Source organism: Lathyrus oleraceus, chromosome 6 (genome assembly GCF_024323335.1).
Source record: "Lathyrus oleraceus cultivar Zhongwan6 chromosome 6, CAAS_Psat_ZW6_1.0, whole genome shotgun sequence".
Classification (NCBI taxonomy): domain Eukaryota; kingdom Viridiplantae; phylum Streptophyta; class Magnoliopsida; order Fabales; family Fabaceae; genus Lathyrus; species Lathyrus oleraceus.
The window spans coordinates 508,017,907-508,041,311 of NC_066584.1; the positions used below are offsets into that span (position 1 = coordinate 508,017,907).

Sequence of the window (23,405 nt, forward strand, 5' to 3'; positions counted from 1 at the left end):
CCTCCCTAAGCCTTAAAACTAAGGGTTACTTGCAGGATCGACCAGTTGATCCTAAGACATGTGCTAATGTAACAGGGTAACTCGTTCAATTCGAAGGACTATTAACTTTGTGAGAAACGGCTTCTGACAAAATATTGAACAAGCAAAGGTTTTTCCACACAAAATGATGATGTTATAGACTATGGGTGACTCGTGACCGACAACACTATAACATTCAAAAGACATACACAACGAACACGCTTTTGGTGAATTCTATTATCGTAATAGAATTAGTGTCAACAACGTAGACGGCAACATAAAAGGATAATTCAAACGTAAACGAAATTAAAATAAAGTGTTCAACAAGAACAATTGAAAAATAAGGAAGTTGCATTGAAGTAAATGTGGTGATTCACGTACATAGCACTCTTGAAAACTCTTGCTTCCTCGCGCTGGGAATGTGAAGTTTTTTACAAGTGATTTTGGTACAAAGTGAACACCCCGGAGTCCTCTGTGGGATCCCCTATTTATAATGAACTAAAGAGACTGTCTACAGGCAAAACTACCCCAAAAATAACTGTCTGTAGACAGACGTCGTGCTACACGATCTAAAAACTGCTCAATATATTTGGCGCTCGTTCTCCTTGTAACCGCTAGTCATTTTGAATTTCAAACTTATCCCGCTCAGGTACTTATGTCGACACCATCCCCTATGTGTCCAATACAATCAAGAACTTCTTAAGTCCCAATCTCTGGTTTAGTCGACAGAACGAATTTCGACCCAATTGCTTCTTCCGTCGATTTCATCTTCTGGTAACCTGTGGTTTTCCCAGCTCTTGCTTATCTTGGACTCAACTTTTCTTTCAAACATCCCCCACTACGCCAAATAAGGGAAAAGAGGGCACTTTTTTTGGCCTATAACAGCGCTTTAAAGCGCCCTCTAATCTGGCGCTGGCATAGGTAAAGACAACGCTTTTTTTCCTGGTGAAAGCGCTCTCTAAAGTGGCTCTTTAAGCCCTTTAAGGGCCACTTTAGAGGGAGCTTTTTAAAGAAAGCACCCTCTAAAGTGGAAACTTTTAAGGGTTTAGAGGGCACTTTTACTGGAAAGCGCCCTCTAAAGTGGAAACTTTAAGGGTTTAGAGGGCGCTTTTACTGGAAAGCGCCCTCTAAAGTGGAAATTTAAAGGGTTTAGAGGGCGCTTATTTTGGAAAGCGCCCTCTAAAGTGGGTGGTTATTTAAATTTTTTTTTTTTAAAAGCGCTATATTTTTTTATTTATTTTAGACAACCTGTATATTGAAGCAGTACACCTAAAACTGTATAATTTGAAGCCCTTTTTCACACATTGCATTCAACAAGCCTTATATACAACAATCCATACATATACAACAATCCACTGATATATAATCGTTTAACTTCTAAAGATTCTAAATATACAACCAATTCATAACTTAAAAAGAAATAAAACTAAGTAGCAAAAACATCTCTGAGATGTATGTTTTTTTTGCTAGCCGCAGTCTTCTTAGCAACAACCTCTTTTTGTTCAATATCAATAGCATGAACCTAAAATATCATAAAATTAGTTAGGTGAAGTATAAGATCAAGAATTAACATTTTCTATGCATAAATATCATATAATTGTGTTTATACCTTTTACCTGTAATAAAGCCATTTTACCTGTAATAAAGAAAACAATTAAAATCATTTGACCTGTACCTTTTTCACTAAGTTCTCTTTCTTTTCTTGGTTGGAATATGTTCTACATGTCTCTTAACAACACGGACGGTTGGATTGATCCAAATACCCTCATTATGATCATTTCTAATATATGAATCATTTGATATAATATTCTCATCTTGATCATTTCTGGTAAACGATTCAATCTCAACATCAATATCACCTTGATCTCCAGTGTTTTCATCAATTACTTTGTTGGAAAAAAGAACTATAGACCATTTCGTACTTTTCGGATCATTGACATAGAACACTTGTCTAGCTTGAGAGGCTAGAATAAAAGACTCATCTTTGTATCCCACCCTATTAAGATCCACTTGCAAAAATCCTGACTTATCCATTCGAATGCCGTTATTATTTTCAACCCACTTGCAACCAAATATAGGAATCTGAAACTTCTCATAATCAAACACCCAAATACGCTCGATAACACCAAAATACGACAGATTTGCAAATTTGGGGTTTAAGTCCTTCACACTTGATATGTGCATTGCTTCAGCTACCACGTTGACACCACTATTCTGCATAGTACTTTTATCATCTTGTTCTTTGGTATAAAATGTGTATCCATTAATCGCGTATGCGCTATAAGAAAAAACATGGAAACTTGGACCATATGCTAAGCATCTCAACCTTTCTGTTATTGAAGCGGGATCTGAATAATACTTTGAATAAATATGATCCTTAAACCAAGGTATAAAACATCGATTGTGCTCTCGTACTATCCAATTTTCATTTCTATTGGGATTTAAACCTCGGAGAACATCCTTGTGAATCTCAACATTTTCAGATATCTCTGACTTCAATAGCATGAGAATGTATGAACCATGCATTAAGCATTAGTGGTATGCACTAATTTGTAGCATAGTTATATATCATCATATAGTTTTTACAAAAGATAAACATTGACTAGAAAATATATATGTAGAATTGTATAACGGTCTAACTGAAAGCTAACAGAAGAATAGTCGACTCTAATTTACTCTATCAAATAACATCCATACCTAAACTTCTTAAGTTACTAGCTACGCTATGTATGCTAGAATAAATACACTCATAAGCTGCATAGTGTACCTTTGATTGGTAGAAGGTGTTTTAGATATTGCTGCCTCCTTTTTCTACATCGAGAAACAAATGGAACAGTTGGTGAAATTTAACCCATAATGCCTAGTCTCCATTGCTAGCATTGCAACACAATAATTATTGTTGAGAATACTCAATAAATGTATGAACCAAGAAAAATGAAACAAAAAATGAACAATAGCGAACGTCAGAAGAGAAACCAAGTAATATGAAGATTAGAAAAATACCTATGGTGTCAAAATCGAACAGCTAACAACGAATTAATAGAAGGAGGAAACGTCGTAGATCTAACAGAGGTGGAAGGAGAACGCCTTAGAAGTAGCGAAAATCGTAGCAGTGAGAACCCTAACGTGAAAAAGAACGAAAATAAGAGAGAGTGAAATAACAAAACGCGCAGTATGTTATAATTTTAATGTTTACTAAAGGGGACCTTAGAGGGCGCTTGTGGAAAAAAAGCGCCCTCTAAAGGGGGCCTAAGAGGGCGCTTATGAAAGCGCTCTCTAAGGCTTTCCAAAAGCGCTTTATAAACTGGAAATGCACATGGACTTATAGAGCGCTTTTTTAAAAGCGCCCTCTAAGGGTAACCTTAGAGGGCGCTTTCTAAAAAGCACCCTGTATTATTGTCCCTCTATCTCCTCCTTATTTTTTCGCTTCACCTTAGTGGGCGCTTTATTACAAAAGCGCCCTCTAAAGTGCGCTGTCTATTCCAGTTGTTCGCTCCTTATTTTTTCGCTTCACTTTAGAGTGCGCTTTTGTAATAAAGCGCCCTCTAAGGTGCGCTATCTATTCCAGTTTTTGGCGTAGTGCCCTTGGTGAGGTATAATCCTTAAATCCATAAGGCGCTTTCATTAATTACGCCTTCAACATGCCTCACTAATTTCTTGTGGTAACACCAACACATAGACTAAGGATCAGTAATCCCAATGTGTCCAATACCAGATTAACAAAGTATCTCAAATAAAAAGCATTAAGAATAAGCAACAACTGAAGAAAATTATAATTCAAAGGATTCATACAAATTCAAACCAACATATAATGCCAACAAGATTGAATAAGATTCATCATCACACAACCTAACCTAGAGGAGCTATAGCTACTCATAATGAAAATTACAATACCAATAGGATAAAGAAGAATATCATATGAATTCCCTTGAAGGATTGACCTCCAATGGATTCCAATGCTCTCAAAATCACCCTTTGATATTGTAAAATTGTGCTTTAAGTGAAAGAATTTATAACCATTTCCAAACTGCTGAAACCCCCCTTAAAAAGCACTAAGAACGAGTCAGAACGCATCAGAAAAAGCCCATAAACACACCCATCGCGTGCATTATACAAGCATCGTGCACGCGATGTAACCTAAACATCCCTATCATGCACACGATGTCGCGCATGATTATTCTAGTAGTTGCGTCAAAATTCACCCTTTTCACAAGAATATTCACTAAGTCTCATTCTTCCATACTTGGTTATTTTTCACTCATTCTTGGGTCTTTCTTCTTCATTTTGGCTCATCTTTCGCTCATTTTCACCAATTCTTCTTCTAACTATATGCAATGGTGGTCTGTGATCAATGATGCTTTAAGGTGGGTAGACAATGTTCCAGTAGATAAGTGGACAAGCGCATTTGACGGGGGTCGGTGTTGAAGTCACATGACAACGAACCTCATCGAGTCAATGAACTCAGTCTTTAAATGCATATGTAATCTACCCATTACATCATTAGTAGGTGCAACATACTATAGACTGGGATCACTATTTGTTGAAAGGGGTGCACATTGGAGTGCAATGTTGAAATTTGGGCAAACATCTAAAAACAATTGCATTAAGGTGATGAAAGAAGAAACAACAAAATCCAACACGCATCAGGTAAGAATTTTCACTATAATTGAAACACTTTCAGTGTTAAGGAGACAATGGACCACAATGAGGGGAAGCCTATGGGATATTACAAGGTCAACCTATTAAATGGTTGGTGCAACTGCAAAAAGTTTCAGGCATACGATGTTCCTTGTTCACATGTTATCGCTGCATATTCTATGGTGCACCAAGGCACTTATGCTCTTTTGTCCAACGTTTACAAGGTTGCAAGTCTATTTGGGGTTTACAACACAAGCTTTTTAGTGCTACCATACGATGAGTATTGACCCATTTATGAAGGAGATCAAGTTTGCTATAATCCAGAATACAGAGGAACAAGAAAGCTACCTAGTGAGAACACATATTAGAACATAAATGGACACGACTGATAAGTTGAACATAAAAGGTTACATGTATCATCTTCCTGGTCACAACCGAACTCGGTGTCCTAATGTTGGAATTAGTAATAAATAACTTTTTATTTTGTTATCAAGTATCATTAACAAATATAAATAACAAGAATTCAAATAACACAAAACGAACAACAACAAGTCTTACAAAATAACACATACAACAAATATTAAAACAAATAAAAATACTTAACCACAACATTTAAACACAATATTTCTAACTGATTACAACAATCAAATTGATATCATTTGGTCCAAACATCATTTCTCTAGCATGCTTATCATTTCTAAGTCACACCCACCCACGTTGGGCATCGTGTCTCTCAATACTTCTAACTTTTTCCCCTTCAGGTATGTCTCAGTCTAAGAAACGAATCAAGTTCCTCTGTAGTTGCTCAAAACTTTGGATGTTCCAGAAGAGTATCTCCATCAGAGGCTTGTCTCACGAATAAATCTCATTCCATTTGCAGCGGCGAATCCATGTTAGCAATATTAGAAGAAAATGAGAATAAATGTAAAAAAAAAAAGATCGCACCACACCTCTATTTATATCAGATCGGCCACGTGGATCCTCCAAAACAATTGGCGGACTCATTATAAAATAATCAAAACAACCGTCCATTGTAGTGAAAGAGTTATACTTAAATAAGAAAATAAATCAAATGATCCATCCATTGCAATAACTAAGTTGTACTTAAATAATAAATATATCAAATGATCCGTCCATTGCAGTGATAAAGTTGTACTTAAATAATAAAATAATTAAAGCATCCGCCCATTGTAGGGACAGTACTGTACTTAAATAATAAAATAATCAAAGCATTCATACATTGTAGTGACAAAACTATATTTTTTAAATAAAATAATTAGGGTAATGCTAACTTGTGCCATTGGAACACGTATTAAAAAAGTCACAAATAAAAAATTTCTTATTGAAAAAAACATGAAAATCATTAATTATAAACTTGTATTAAATTCAATATACAATTTCCAATAAGGTTTTACTATATTTATCTCTTAACTTGTACTACGAGGACACAAGTTAGCATTACCCAAATAATTATATATACATATATATATATATATATATATATATATATATATATATATATATATATAAATTAATTTAAATTATTTGAAATTAATTTATTATAATTAAAATCTAATTAACATATATCATTACTAATTAAAATATAAAAAAAATATTTATTTAAAATAATTATTTACATAAAAATAAAAATAAATTATTTTATTATAATTTCAAAACTAATTAATATATATATTCGTTATTAATTTTTATATTTACTTTAAATATATTAAATTATTTGAAATTAATTTATTATAATTAAAACCTAATTAACATATATCATTACTAATTAACATATAAAAAATTATTTAATTAAAATAATTATGTACATAAAAATAAATTTCAATTATTTTATTATAATCTCAAAACTAATTAATATATATTCATTATTAATTTTTTATTCATTTTAAATATATTAATTAACATATATTTATTATTAATATTAAATTATAAAAAAAAGTTCTACATGGTGCCGCCCATTTAAATGGGCGGGTGTTGTATTGTTTTAAGGACTGTCCATAAACAATTATTTTTGGTTTGGAATCATAGTAGTTTGGAAAATATGGTTGAAAAGGAAGGCATTATGGATAATTGTTTCTAATAACATGGCAACATGGTTAAAAATTCACCTTTTTTTCCTACCTTTCCTCAAGAGAAACTAGAAAAGTTACCATTTAAGAAAGTTAGCATGCAAGATCATAAACCTCTGGTGATTCATCCCCACATAAGCATATGTAGTTCAAAAGTATTTGTTTTCTTTACTTTTTGTGGTATAATTTCCTTATACTTGGGCGATAGATAGTTATGGAGAAGAAATTGTCCAGTGCTTACAGCCATAATTTCAATCCTAAAACAGGACTATCTAATCTTATATCCTTTTAAACATGCAATCCATCAATTGAGTAAATAACTAAAATAAGCAAAAATTATTTTATTAATAATAGTGGATGAATTCACTAGCATTTAGTCTATCTTAGATATAAGTCAGTCACAGAGGGTAAACATGACCATCATTTTTGGTGTAAATGCCTACCTACAGATTTTAGACAAGTCTAACATCATAAAGTTATAATGCCAAATCATATACCCATTTTTTCAAAACCAAAACCAAAGGGTTGGCCGACAACATGTTATCTTGCTCTTGAAGATATATATAAACTTTTTTCTAAGCCTCTAAAAATAAACCCTTTTAAGTTTTTTTATAAAAAAACCTAACTTATATCTTTCTTTACCATCTTTTTCTTAAACTAACCAAACAATCCATCATGTCAAAATATTATCTTAAATAAAGTCCTTTAAGTTGCCATGTAAGTAGTTTCTTTATTGCATCAACCAACATCGTGGTTGAGTCATCCCACAAAAGGCTAAAGATTTACTTCCTACTTATCCCAGTTGATATATAAGATGAAGAAGATGAAGATGGAAGAAGAGAGAAAAGAGTGAATAACAAACTTTTACTACTCTGCTAAAACGGTTACAACAAATAGTTGCACACACGCTACACTATAATATCCAGTGGATGCAATTGTAGACGGCTACAATACTATATATACACAAATAATAATGCTACGTAGATAACACACTAACCTACACTGGCTAGGTTAATCTTAACAAAATAAATACTACAAATATTGAAAATGAATTATTTCTAACATCATCCTTTAATTCATATTCAGCTAATCAAAACTTACAATACCAATTCTATCCCTCAAGTGGAGAAATTGATCAGTCTTGATCACTTTCATCAGAACATCTTCTAGCTGCTTCTGGGTGCTACAATGCATAACTTCTAGCACTGCATTCTGAACCCGACTTCTCAGAAAAGGATACTTAATCTCAATATGCTTGCTTCTAGCACTCCATTCTGAACTTGATTGATAACAAGATTGATTGCAGACTTGTTATCAATCACCAGCTTCAGATGCTTGTTTACCTTGATATTCAGATCCCGCAGTAAATTTAGAAGACAAACAACTTGACATACAACCACAACACCTCCAATATATTCAGCTTCACAGGTTGACAAAGAAATAACTAGTTGCTTTTTGGAACACCAAGAAATAAGACTTCCTAGATACTTAAAAAAATATCCAGAAGTACTTCTTATGTCAATTTTGTCTCCACACCAATCAGATTCTGAGTAACACAACAACTCTGAATTAACCTTTTCACCATAAGGAAATAAAACTTCATACTTCAGAGTCCCCCTTAATATACCTCAGAATCCTAACATGGGCTTGGTAATGAGTCCACTTCGGTTTACTCATGAATCTACTAACTATTCTAACTGCATAGTAAATGTTATGTCTAGTATTACACAAATACCTCAGAGATCCATCTAATTGCTTGAAAGTTGCAGCATCTATATCATGACCTTCAGAATCAGAATTCAATTTGTGATTTGTTTTTGACAGTGTGGGCCCAACATTATAATTCAACAGCTCGAATCTCTTCAGAAGCTTAAGTTCATATCTCAGTTGATGCAAAATGATACCCTTCTTAGAGTACATAATCTCCATCCTTAGAAAATATGTAATCTTTCCTAGATCAATTATCTCAAACTCATTCATCTGCACCTTCTTGAACTTAACTATCTCATGTTCATAACTCCCTGTTAGCAATATGCCATCAACATAGAGACACAGCAAAACTATATTTTCTTCAGAAGTATGCTGAACATAAACGCCATAATCAATCTCACACTTTTTGAATCCTTGGAGCTTGAAAAATGAATCAATTTTTAGATTCCAAGCTCTAGGAGCTTGTTTAAGTCCATACAAGACATTATACAACTTGTATACCATCCATTCCTGATTATTTTTTTCAAATCTAGGAGAATGTGACACATATACCTCTTCTTGAAATGGACCATTCAGAAATGTAGATTTCACATCTAAATGCATCCGAGGCCAATTCTTGTTAGCAACTATCACAATCACCAGTCTGATTCTCTCATGTCTCGCTACAGGAGCAAACACTTTAAAGTAATCTAACCCAGGTTTATGTAGGAAACCTCTTGTTACTAACCTTACCTTGTGTTTTCTAATTGATCCATTTGGATTTAATTTCTCCTTGAAAATCCATCTGACGTTGATGGCTTTCTTGTCCTTTAGAAGCTTAATCAATTCCTAAGTCTTGTTTCTTTCTATAGCCTCAAATTCTTCTTTCATGGCCTTCAACCACACTATCTTTTTGAGCGTTTCTTCAACACTTTCTGGTTAAGAGTCTACTAACATGACACACTTAATGACTTCTCCCTCAGAGTCTACTTCAATATCTTGTAACACGGCAAACTCTACAAATCTCCTTGGAATGTTTCAGATTCTTTGTAGCGTATTGTAACACCTCAAAATTTGCCCTCCTCTCTTAGGACTAGCATTAACATATTGCATTACATTTTTAGGTCATTAGGCATTGCATATTGCATATCATGTGGTTACATTGTGCAAGCTATCCTCTCAAGTCTTGATCAGGAGATGAGGAAGTCTAAGTGCAAGCCTAGGGTTTATTGATTGATCATTGGCCATCTGAGGATGGGGCAGTTCAAATTAGGGTTTCATGATTCTCAATGGATGTTGGTCTTCATCTTGATTGCAATGATACATCATCATCATCATCATGGTTGGATGTCATTAGGAGATTGAAGAAGATTCCTTGAGATTAGGGTTTTGACCACTGGTCAACCCTAATCAGTTGCATTGGGCCAATCAGGGCTGGATCAGGAGATGGGGTCTATGGTGGATATGGGGTTCATTTTGTGATTATGTTGTGCTTATTGAGGCTAGGGTTTCACCCTTGAGCCATTTCAGTTGGAGATTGGGGCTCAGGTTGATCTATGCATTGCCAAATTCATCTGTCAGTTGAAAAAGTCAACTGTGGTCAACTGTACATGATCTGATGGATTTGGAGGTGGAAATGAGTTGGATACACTTCATTCATGTTGGAACAAGTGTTATTTGACATTGCAAACCTTAAGAATGGAGAAAATCAAGTCAGAATAAAAACTGCCAAAAATAGAAAGTGACTTGTAATTGAAGTTTCCAAAAATGGAAAGTTTTGGACCTCAAGACCACGTGTCCAAGGAAGCTTCAAATGAAAATTTGTTCAACATGAAAGTTGTAGATCTTGTTCTCACCTTTCCAAAAAGTCCAAGAACTTGAAAATCCCATGTATGGTTGGAAAGTTATGGCTCAGTGAATTTCAAAAATGACCCATAATCAGGAGGCCATAATTTCCACATGGTTTGTCCAAAGGAGTCCCTTGAGGGGGATATTTCTTTTTTATGCATTCATCATGAAAAAATAGCATGGCATATTGCATAGAAAAATAAATAATCGCGTAGCATTTCCATAAGTATGGAGCATTACGCAGAAAAAATCGATCATTCATCATTGCAAGCATAAGCTAGTCTCAAACCGTGGTTACTGTTCGAGAAGTGGTTTTGCCCAAAGGTGAAGAGGTGTTACTCCGAGGAGTTCAGCATCGTGATTGAATCGAAGATATTCCCCAGTAGTGCGATACTGGAGTAATTGTTTTCCGTCAAGCCGAGATGGGAAATGTTTGGCGTTCAGCGCAATTCAAGCCGTGGTTACCGCTTGGAGTCTTTATTTCGCCTGAGGGTGAAGGTGTTACTCTGAGGAGTTTAGCATCATGACGTCAGATCAGCAGTGTTCCCCAGTAGTGCGATATTGGAGGAAATGTTTCCGTCGGACAGAGATGGAAATGATATCAGAGAAGAGTATATGCTGAGGCATTTTCCGGGGTTCAAATGGAGAAAAGGAGATGTTGCGACATTTTCTGGAGATCGGGGTTCAATCAGAGAAGAGTATATGCTGAGGCATTTTCTGGGGTTCAAATGGAGATAGAGTTGAAGATTATATCCGGGATGAGGTCCTTGGGATTATCTTCTGTTCATGTGTCACCTTAGACTTTGGCGGATGCCAGTGGAGGTCGTTACGGGTGTCTTCGGAAGAAGAGATGCACATGTTACCTTCCTTTTGTGAAGGTGTACCCTCTGATATGTCGCCCTCAGAGTGGTGTTTGGTGTTATTTCCGGCGTTGCCAGCGAAATTATCACGAGAGATTGGAGAACGGGGTTCAAATGGAGAAAAGGAAATGTGGAGACATTTTCTGGAGATGGGGTTCAAATGGAGAAAGGGAGATGTTGCGGCATTTTCTGGAGAACGGGGTTCATATTGGCGATCGCGGGTTATCGTCAGGCGACTGGGGTCCAAATCGGAGAATGGGGTCCATTTATTTTGGCAAACAGGAGAATGGGGTTCAAATGCAGAGATCCGAGGGTCGTTTGCGCAGAGAAAATTTCGGGGTTCAATAAAATGAAAAAACACAGAGGAAAATTTCGGGGTTCAAGAAAAAGGAAAAAAGAAGAGAGAACAATGATCCCGAGTGGATGTGTGGTGTTCAGGCCATAGTTATCCCTGCGTTACCATTTATTTTGGTATCCAGGTCGACGTCTTTTCGTTTTTGAGATTGTTTCTTCGCCGATGCTGACAGGCGTTGTTAATTATTATCCCATCAGAGTGCAAATTGTTCGTCTGTTCTTGGTATTCAATCACTCTTCATCCTGATCATCCGAAAGCCGAGGCTATTCGTATCGACAGGTTCACAGTGGATTGAATAGGGGCAGCTGTAACACCTCAAAATTTGCCCTCCTCTCTTGGGACTAGCATTAACATATTGCATTACATTTTTAGGTCATTAGGCATTGCATATTGCATATCATGTGGTTACATTGTGCAAGCTATCCTCTCAAGTCTTGATCAGGAGATGAGGAAGTCTAAGTGCAAGCCTAGGGTTTATTGATTGATCATTGGCCATCTGAGGATGGGGCAGTTCAAATTAGGGTTTCATGATTCTCAATGGATGTTGGTCTTCATCTTGATTGCAATGATACATCATCATCATCATGGTTGGATGTCATTAGGAGATTGAAGAAGATTCCTTGAGATTAGGGTTTTGACCACTGGTCAACCCTAATCAGTTGCATTGGGCCAATCAGGGCTGGATCAGGAGATGGGGTCTATGGTGGATATGGGGTTCATTTTGTGATTATGTTGTGCTTATTGAGGCTAGGGTTTCACCCTTGAGCCATTTCAGTTGGAGATTGGGGCTCAGGTTGATCTATGCATTGCCAAATTCATCTGTCAGTTGAAAAAGTCAACTGTGGTCAACTGTACATGATCTGATGGATTTGGAGGTGGAAATGAGTTGGATACACTTCATTCATGTTGGGACAAGTGTTATTTGACATTGCAAACCTTAAGAATGGAGAAAATCAAGTCAGAATAAAAACTGCCAAAAATAGAAAGTGACTTGTAATTGAAGTTTCCAAAAATGGAAAGTTTTGGACCTCAAGACCACGTGTCCAAGGAAGCTTCAAATGAAAATTTGTTCAACATGAAAGTTGTAGATCTTGTTCTCACCTTTCCAAAAAGTCCAAGAACTTGAAAATCCCATGTATGGTTGGAAAGTTATGGCTCAGTGAATTTCAAAAATGACCCATAATCAGGAGGCCATAATTTCCACATGGTTTGTCCAAATTGCAAGTTCTTTATATGCACAAACTCCATTTGACATGTAATTTCATGGTGCATAATTGGATTTTCCCAAAAATGGTCAATGCAAAAAGTCAATTTTCAACTGGACAGTTAAATTGGACCAAGGGCAAAATTGTCCAACTTTCAAAATAATTGGAATTTTTGAGTGGGGATTTTTGCTACACCTCATGAATGGCATTTAAAATTTGTTGGAATCATCATTTCATGGCAAAGGCTTGTGGTTTGGAATTTGGCTTGAAAAATGAAAGTGCAAAATTTGGACATAATCCATCCACATAGTGAAATTGAGAATTACACATCCAATGAGAGTGAGACAAGTTTCAACAGCTCACACATGGCATTTGGAAGGTGTGTGAGCTGTCAAACAGGTGGCATTGAGCTGTCCTATGAAATTCCACTTTTGCCCTCACTTTGAAAGTTAACCATTTCACTTAACAATTGCATTTTGGTTAATGACATGATTAATCATGGTTTAAGCTCACATATATATTCTTAATCACTCTCTAAACATAACAGAAAATCACTTTTACCAAGATTGGATCTCAAACTTTCCAAATTCTCAAGTTTTCTCTCAAGAACATTGAACTTCAAATCCATCAAACTTCACCAAATCTCAATCAATCTTCATAATTCCTTTTGCATTGAACTTCTTCTATCCTCGTGATCATCTGTTTGTGGAGATTGAAGGTGGAAAAGGCTTGGATCGTGACTGTTCATAACAACCTCAACAATGGTGAATTTGATTTCTGCGCATTAGGAGCAACTTCGATTGAATTGGAGCATTGAATTCAACTTCTGGAAGATCATTCTACATCTGTTTGGAGCTTTCACGTGCCAATTCGTCCCGTTTCACTACTGCCATAGCAGGTATGTTCGAAATTCGATCATCACGATTTGCTAAATGATTATGTGCGTGATGTAGTCCTTTGCTGGTAGAGTACGGTGATGGTTTTAGAATTGCGAATGGACAACTGTAGGCTAAGAAATCGTGACTTGAAATTTAGATGTCAAACCCTAGATCGATCGATTTGCATGATTTAAGAACTGTTAGGTTAATTAGAGTTCATATTTGTGATCTACGTGTTCGTGCGGTTCTAACGGATATGAGATTGTTCATTTTGGTGCTGGTTTGAAATTTCATGTTCTTGAGCGTGTGTTGCGTTTCTGGAAATTTGGTGGATGAGAACGACGAGAATGAAGCTGTTTGATCTTGAAACGCGTTTGAAAATTCAAATTGCATGTTTCCCTCCCCCGCGCTCATAATTACGATAATGCCATTACTAAACTTTAATTATTTTAATTAATTCTAAAAAATACATAATCATGTTCAAAAATTCATAGAAAATTGTAGAAAATTCAGAAAAATATGGAAATTTTTCCTATGACTTTGTTGTTGACTGTAGATTATTTTTGACCTATTGGTCAAAGTTGTGCATGGTAGAATTATTGTTTGATTTAGGCTTGTTTCACATGTACTCATTTTTGATACCTTTGGCCAATTCCATTGTGAAATGCTCATAATGTAAAATAAATTCTTGAAAATTTTTGTGATGATTCTTGACTGATTGATGCTCATTTCCATGTAAATTTCATGAGTTTTTGATGCCTGATCATTGAGTTATGAATTTTGGAACTTAGGTGTGACAATTTGTGTCACACCTCTTGATGTCAACTTGCTGGATTTAATTGAGTGGTCTATACTTGTTAGAATGAAATGAAATTTTGCATGGTGAATCATTAACATGTTGAGATGTTGTATGAATTTTTGTGGAATTTTACATTGCATTTTCAAATTGATTGTGATTTTTCATTTCTGGTGGTTGAATTTACAAGCTCATGTGATACATGTTGGTAGATTTAATGTGAAATGCTCATATGGTATTGAATGATCATGAAATTTGGAAGGAATGTTGTAGACACATGATGTGACATCCCTGTTTTGGTCTCACTCATTTCTTTACTGTTTTCATTGAGTTATGAATTTTTGAAGTGGATGCATGTATTGATGATGTGATTTGGAGCCTATAATTGTGTCTGTTTTTGTTGATTTTCATTGACATGGTTCCATTTGCCCAATTAAGCTGAAATTTGGTGTGCCATACCTGGATTAGGCCCTATTTAGGTGTAATTTATTTGAGAATTTTTGGAAGTGTTTTGGTGTGGATTTGAATGCAATAGTTCTGTTTGCATGTTTGATGCTTCATTTGAACTAATTTGCCTTATTTTGTGCATAACATGAGCATGATGAATGATATAAACATGAGACTAATGGTGTTTGCTCTTGTTTGACATTAATTTGACTTTGGTTGGTGAATACCTTGCTGTTTAGGAATTTTTCTTGCCTTTGGACCCTAGGTTTAGCCTAGTGGTCTTGTTGCTAATATTTGCTTGATTTTTCAGGATCAAAAGCATAATGCACATGGAGAATGAATCAAGTTAAATGCAATTGATGTTGTTTGATGTTTGTACACTAACATAACATTGTTTTGTAGGTGGTGAAGCTTGGGCTTAAGCTTTGAACTTGCTTTGTTGTGCATTGATCTGTATAGATTAACTGATTAAACTTTTGCTGTTTAGTTTTGTCTGTCTGAGTACTAACTGTGTTTGACTGTTTCCAGGTACTTTTAGTTGCTCAGTTCCTTGTGAACTTTTGCTTTGCTTTGCTTAAGCAACTTGCATTGAGGTAGGTCCTCTTGACTTCATGTAGTCTGGAGACCCGGCTGTTACCGGGCCGGGCAAATAAATGTCTGAAGTCCTCCTTAAGAGGCGATGATTGTGATTGTTTAATTTTGTGCCAAGCAGGTGAAAGTCCTTTAAATAAGGCAATTGGTGGAAGGTAGGGGTATGCAGTCTACCCCCCACTATTCAGTTGAGTCTTCTCCTTGCTCCCATTACATGGTTGTAGCATTGAGATCCTAGCCCAAGATCTTGTGCAGTGCACATTGTGTCAGAGTCTCTGAGTATAGAAGGGTTCCCCCATTCTGGACCCATGCTCATTTGTCAGAAGCTCTCCCTGGTTAGGGATAAGAGCTGTGAGGTCTGATCCTCACTTCATCCTTTCATCTGCTTCACCTTAGCCTCGTAATGGCAAGGTTAAGAGCAAACACAGCCCGTACAGACGACTCGCTTCGGCAGTCAAACCTATTGTGTGAGCCACTTGTTTGGTTATAGTGCGTGCTGTGTGGATATCTGTTTGAGATGCTTGTTCTCATTGGATGTATGCTTGAATTATTCTGTATGCTTGTGTGCTTGCTTCTTTCCTGGATAGGAGTAGTTTGCTTATGCAAGTAGGATAGAAAACCGAACTTAGGGTAACGATGCATGACAACACTAGGCTCGAGTCCAGCTCCCTAGTAGTGTGTCTTTCCCTGGTTTCTGGCTAGCAATTCAGTCCCTTTCAGGGGAACTACATCGCCCTGATCCTCGTTCCAGACGAGGTATGTAGGCAGGTGGTCGTGCGAGACCACTCCGGGCAACCTTTTTCTTTTTTGCGTGTGTTTACTTGTTATCTGACTGTGTGTTTTGGTTCGGATGCCGACGTAAGCCCAGTGATTGGCAGTCGGGCTCCACGTTTGCCGTTTTGTGCGTGTTTTGGTTCGGATGCCGACGTAATTCCATCCAGTGGTTGTCGGGCTCCATGTTTGCCACCCTTGCTTGTCTGTATGCTTTGTGTTGTTTGGCGTGCGTAAGCCGAACTACAGTGGCTCTGATTCTTGTTTCAGACAAGATATGTAGGCATAAGGTGCGATACCTTATCGAGCTCGTTCCTCCTAACCCTACCTGCGTTCCCTTGTGTGTGTGTGTGATGTTTAGCAACCTTTTCTTTATTCTAGGACGTGGATCCCGTCGAGTACGACGGACGTGAGGGGTGCTAATACCTTCCCCTCGCGTAACCGACTCCCTTACCCTTTCTCTTTGGTCGCGAGACCATTTCCTTTCCAGGTTTCTCTGAGCGTTTCCTTTCCCTATCTTGGGATAAATAACGCGCAGTGGCGGCTCTGTGTGTTTGTTTTGTTTTTAGCTCGCCGGTTGATTTTTCGCAGGATGCGACACGTATGAACTTGTTCATAATCTTGCTTTGTCGCTGGAACAATATCAGATGATGGAACGCCAGAAGTACCACCTTCAGAGGTTTGACCACCTTCATATTCTGGAATATTCTCAGAGTTTGGATCTCCACCAGAGTCTGAATCACCATCAGAGTCTGAATCACCATCAGAATCAGATTCACCACCAGATTCAGACTCGCCTTCAAAGTCTTCTTCATCTTTAGAGTCACCTTCAGACTCTGACTCATCTTCAGCTTCAAAGTCATCTTCTGACTCTGACTCATCTTCAGAACCCTCAGATTTAGACTCATATTTAGAATCAAACCCGACTTCAAATTTAGAGTCATCTTCTGACTCTGACTCATATTTGGAGGAAATGTGAGCGAATCCGTGTGAACTTGGTTGAATCCTTGTAAATTTTTTGGATGAATGGTTGGGATTACTTTGAATGTTAGTTTGCATTTCATTTCAAATGTGTTATTTGAAATTAAGATGAAATTAAACAGATTTTTTTTTCTGATTGTTGTAGTGTAGGTGTGATTTTGGTTATATTGGTGTGATTCCTTTGTGGTCCCCAAAATTGATGTATGAGTATCACTTGATGTGTGTGTAGGTGTAGTAAAAATTGGATCCACGTTTGAATTCTTTTACAGCTCTATTCTTATATGCATACCACGTGACATAAAATTAAATGAAAGACTAAGAAATATTACTCTTTTTTATTAAAAGGTATTTCAAAGCAATGAGGAGAAAAAACCCAGCATGAGTTCACTTTTGTTGACACCTAAAACAAAAGATGCCTTTATTTTTGAACTTCTATGATACACTTAGAATGATAACTTTTCTAAAGAAAGATCTTAATATGAATGCATGGCAATTCACTAAGTTAAAAACTAATAAAAGATCAAAAAGATGCACATGATATCTAAAGAAAGTCAAGGATACAAAGTCAACCTTTGACTTTGACTTTCTCTTGATATAAATGAATTTATTTAATCATGTAGAAAACAAGTCTATTTTATGCAAATGAATTATTTTTGGACTGATGAGCATACATGATCAGATGAAAACGATCTGAAAAAGAAAATGCAATGCAAATTATGTAGGATAAAATTAGGGTATAGCAAATAGCTACTCCGTTTAATGAAACATTAACTGTCACTTAATCATGAGATTCCATTGAACATAAAACATTATTCTTAAAGTATCCATAGTCAAGCTTTATTATTAAGTGAGATAATATTAAAACATTGGGACTATTATGTGGATAGGTTGATGATCACATCCTATGGATCATGGATAAAGAATTATCAAGTCTTTAAATAAGTATGAATATTATGGGTCATATTTACATTAGATTGATCCATGATGAGAATACTAAATATAATTTTATGCAAATGTCATAAGTTATTCTCAAGGTGATAGTGATGTATACCACCATTCGACCTGAAACCACTATAGACCTTAGATATGGAGTCATATATTTTATTGCCAATCAAACATTGTCCATAACATGACGACCATAAAGATGGTCGATGGGTACTCCACAAATCATATTAAGGGACATGAGTGACCTAGATAGAATTTGCTTAGCCCGCGTAATATGATTTATGTCTAAGGGTTCAATATTGAACTAGACAAGGATGACACAGTCTATGTCTTGTTTTTAATAAATATATGAGGTCTAAGGAGTAATTTTACATACAAACATTATGACAAAAATGTTTTTTCAGATCACATAAGATTATTGTGACTTGGGTAGCAATGATGTGTGTCTCAATATCTCTCACTGTTTATTACATTAAATGTGTGATTTAGTAGAATTGTCAACTTCATGAGAACCTACATGGTCACACACAATAAGGATAGAATGATTAAAGATATAATAAGGAACATCGTAAGATATAATTTACTTAAGAAAATTACGGAACACCGTAAGGTACAGTGCATTTAAGTGAGTTGTAGAACATTGTAAGCTACAATGCATTTAAGTGGAATACGACATACCGTAAGGTACCACATGCTTAACTGAAAACAATACATTATCAGATACAATACACTTAAGTGGAATTTTTTCGGTTTGTAGCCCACACATGTTGTTCTATAAATAAAACTCTTTTGTAGAAGTTTTTTCACTGGATGAAATTCAGTTTTGAAAATTAACCAACTCTTAAAAAATCAACTAAACAGAATATCACACCTGCATACCTTCATGATTTTGTGTGCTTTACATCTCATTCTCCCATCGTTTATGACATTTCAAAGTTTATTTCTTATCATCAAACATCTTCTGCATTGTATTCCTTTATTTTTGTCATTTCAACTTCTTGTGACCCAACAACCTACAAGCAAGTCATCCTTCATCCACAATGGGTTCAAGCCAGGGACAATAAAATCAAAGCTCTCTCACACAACAATACTTGGACCTTACAACCCTCCCACCAGATAAAATGGCAATTGGTTATAAATGGATATATAAGACCAAATTCAATTTTGATGGAACCATTGAAAGACATAAAGAAAGATTAGTCTCCAAAGGATTCACCCAAGTTGAAGGTATACATTTCTTTAACACTCTTTCGCTGGTTCTCAAGCTCACCGCTGTAAGACTACTTCTTTCTTTAGCTTCTTCTTTAAATCCTTACCTTCGTCAACTTGATGTTCACAATGCTTTCTTTCATGGGGATTTGGATAAGGAGGTCTACATGAATTTACCTAAAGAAATTGAACCCTGTTATCCCAATCAAGTTGTACACTTTTGAAATATTTATATGTTTTAAAACAATCAAGTAGACAATGGTTGCTAAGTTATCTATTGTGCTATTAACTAATAATTTCAAACACTGTTTTAAGATAAGGTTTGCATTCTTTATTATTAGATAATGAAAATTCAGTATGAAAAGTGAAGATCATATGTTGTTTTCTTGAAAGAAAGACAGATGTTGATGATCTATGTAAAAGAACAACGAACATATTTGTGCCACCCTTTACTCATATCGTTTAACACTTAACATGGTTAGTAGAAAAGATGAGACCAACAAAATTCTATGTTTTATTAAATGAATCATACTCTAATTAGTTTCTGTTATTTGATATGGAATGTCCTTGCATGTTTTAACAGAAATTATCTCCATTTTTAATCATCTATAGACTGAGTTTTAAACTTCACGGAACAACTTTGGATGTTAGATAGAATGGAACCAAACGTTTAAGAAACAAGTAGATTTTTTATATTAACAATATAATGTAAAATATTTGTACATATTTGGAACCTCTGCAACTTCAAAAAATAATTGATGAAGCAGTAGGGATAAACTATTTGATTATTTCTACAACTTTTCTCTTTGAGATTGAGAAATAGCCCACTGGAGATATCTTAAAGCTTTTCGGTAATTAAAAAAATCCATAAACCAAAAGTCGAAACCATCCATGGTAACTATTTCTATGTACTTTTCGGAAGGTTTCTTCACATTTTGGCTTTGGTTGACACGCTCTATCTTTTCATGTGGAATACAAACCTGAAATGGAAAACAGATTAAGTATACATATTTGCAAAATGTGAAGAAAATATAAAAGAATTTGAGAACTGATCTCTTGAAAAAAAGATAAATATGAAAATCACCTTATAGTGAACTCTAATGAATTCTCCTTTTGGTGAAGCGATCTTGATGGATTTCTCACTGCAAAAAGCAACTTTGTGAGTGGATATGAAGAGGAGGCCAGCTATAGGACCTGAGGTGGTTGATAAGTAGCACTGTGATGCTTTCAACAGTTTCTCTCCATCTGTAACACTAAAGAGTTGCATAAATACTTTCTCTACTCCGCCAACCCGAAGAATTCTTGCTCCCAGCCTCAGTTTCCCTTTTACAGTATCTGTCATCTTAGTCAGAACTGAATTTAATTTACCTGTCAAAAAGAAAAAGGAGCATGATCAATAAAATTAAATTTGATTGATGAAATACATATTTGGTAATGAAGATGTGTCCTACCTTTCTTTGACTTTGTGATAGAGTTGCAGTATTTGGCAGATGAATCGGGCAAGTATCTCTTTGAGGACTTCCCAGTCGGATATGTTGAGCTGATAGAGATTCCATTAAGTAGCTCATGAAGAAATGAGGTATTCATTTCAGTTAAAATTTGTTTCTAGGTTGTAAAAATTGTTGAAGAGGTGTAGAATTTGGTTGATGAATGAATGTATTCAAAATGAGTATATATATGGTTAAAAGGAAACAAGGTGATTGTTGACCTTTTGGAAGATGAGTCAGCTAGGGATCATCATGAAGACTAAAGGAAAAAAAGAAATAAAAAAGTTGAAGATTGCATGTTTAGTTGTTTACAGGAAAGAAGTTTATTTGTTTTAGAAATGGTAATTAAAGGGAGTGAGTGATTAGAGCTTTCTGAGCTGGAGTTACGCCTTTCTGATGAAAAGAAGGGAAAAAGAAATTGAATGTTTAGGTGAAAAGAAAATAGCCAAATCATTCCCACATTTACACAATAAAAGATTTAGCCTAATAATTTTTTCAACAATTGAACAGTTATGCTTATTAAAAGAATGGGAGTTGCTTATCTTATTATGTGCAGATGAATCATCAAAGCTAGTTATTTGAGCTACCTGCACTTCTTAATTTTTATATGGCGCTCATTGTTTGCAAACAACACACTGCCAATTAATTTTCATTGCAATGAAAATTTCATAGGATTTTATGAAGAATAATATAGTGAAGTACTAAATCAACTTATAATTAAACACAAATTGTAGTCTATAGGTTATAAGTTAGTGTTGTAGTAAACTTTGTCGAAGTCGAAGAACTAGTGCAGCTGTTGAAATATGCTAGGTTGTTAGCATGTTGAATTGAACCTGTCTGTTAGGACATTTGTTTTGTTAGTTGAAAGCAAGAATTTAGTTTCTTATAAATATCATACTAGTTCAATTCTTTAGTGAGAAGATCCGCAAGTTGTCCTTGTGAAGACACAAATGGGGCGTAAATCAACTCACTATCAAACGTCTCCTTAATTATTTGTCTATCAACCTCAATATTTTTAGTTCGATAATTTTGAACTGAATTATGTGTTATTCTAATAGTTGACTTTTTATCATAGTAGAACTTCATAGGTCCTTTCCAATTTATTTTCAAATCTTCTAAAATAATTTTGAGACAAAGTAATTTCCAAATGCCCTGTGCCATTGCTCGAAATTCAACTTCAACTCTAGAACATGCTACTTCATTTTCCTTCTTACTTCTCCAAGTCGCAAGAGAGGTACAATATTCTTTAGTGGATCTTTTATCAACTATTGACCCTGCATAATCTACATTATTGTAGGCTTTAAGGGTTGTATTTTCATTTTTTTAAACCAAATTTCTCTTCCTAGAGTTTCCTTGAGATACTGCAGAATTTTATGAACTATTTATAAGTGGATCTCTTTCGTAAGTCCATAAACTAACTAAGCATAGTTACAACATATACAATCTTTGATCTAGTGTGAGACAAGTCAATTAATCTCTCAACCAGACATTGATACATTTTTTTATCTATTGCAACATCTTCTATATTGCCCAATTTAAGATTTGGATCCATAGTGCTCGTAGGTTTACACATTGTTTTCACTATCTTCTCGAGGTAAATAATGTTAATCAGGAAATAATCTTTGCATTTATTGTGAATAATTTACTTTCATAGAATAGAAAATTAGTCATTACGAGTTGTAATTAGTTATTTTGAATTGTAATTACATGTAATTACTGACACTATTATATATAGTATCAAATGCAATGAAAAAGGAATCAAGCCAATTTTCCTAACATGGTATCAATAGAATCGATCAAACCTGGAAAATCTTGTTATTTGAGCTGAACATCGATACCCCACGGGTACGCTCTCGTAATTGTGTTCTTTGTTCGTGTTCGTTTCGAAATCATTTCTTTTGAAATCGAAACCTTGTAGCTACTTGAGATTCTAAATCCTTGTTTTCCGTTTCGTGATTTCGTCTTGGAGATTCTCGTTGTTGCGCTGTTATCGCAATCGATTTTTGTTCTTGTTCATTTGGTTGCGTTCAGCCTCGTCGATCAAACCTATTGCCATCGTGATTATCTATTGGGTTTAGGGCTTCAGTTTGCTGTTGCAAATTGTTTTTGTTCTTCGTTGTTCTTGGCTCGTGATTCTGAATCGTGATAATCTTCTGCTTTTGCCGCTCCTTCCATATCGTGGTATAAGATTGTGGTCTTGTTGTTGTTCGTGGGTGGTACTGTTACTACAGTATCTAATTATTTCTTGTTGCTGATCACTTACTGTTATTATATAATAATAATAATAATAATAATAATAATAATTCTTGTTATAATAATAAAATAATTAGTATGATTGTATCCAGTGGCATAATAATTTAGATGGTTTCAAAAAAGAATAAAAAAATTTGTGTCCTATTTATCGGAATGAATTATTCAATTTGGGAATTTCAATTCAAAAATTATGTCAAAGGAAAGGGATTATGGACTCACCTAGATAGTGTCTCCAAGGCACCAACTGAGAAAGTTGCATTAGATACATGGGAAATTAAAGATGCTCAAATAATCACTTGGATCCTCAAATGATCAATAACTTACGCCCATTTTCAACTGCTCAAGAA

The 23,405-nt window shown here is 35.3% G+C and overlaps 1 protein-coding gene across 2 annotated transcripts in view; it reads right to left on the reverse strand.

The window, feature by feature from the left end:
• Positions 1–21,104, reverse strand: part of LOC127091369 (GEM-like protein 4) — a 40,337-nt gene extending 19,233 nt beyond the window's left edge. The window contains exons 1-3 of one of the 2 annotated variants that reach the window (XM_051029993.1): positions 20,770–21,104; positions 20,403–20,686; positions 19,988–20,298 (exon numbers count right to left, since the gene is read on the reverse strand). In XM_051029993.1, coding sequence (XP_050885950.1) covers positions 20,110–20,298; positions 20,403–20,686; positions 20,770–20,905 — 609 coding nt within the window. In that variant the 5' untranslated portion in view covers positions 20,906–21,104 and the 3' untranslated portion in view covers positions 19,988–20,109. Of the gene's footprint in view, positions 1–19,987; positions 20,299–20,402; positions 20,687–20,769 lie in introns of those variants that run through there. The other variant, XM_051029994.1, reaches the window with a different exon arrangement.
• Between the last annotated feature and the right edge of the window lie 2,301 nt (positions 21,105–23,405).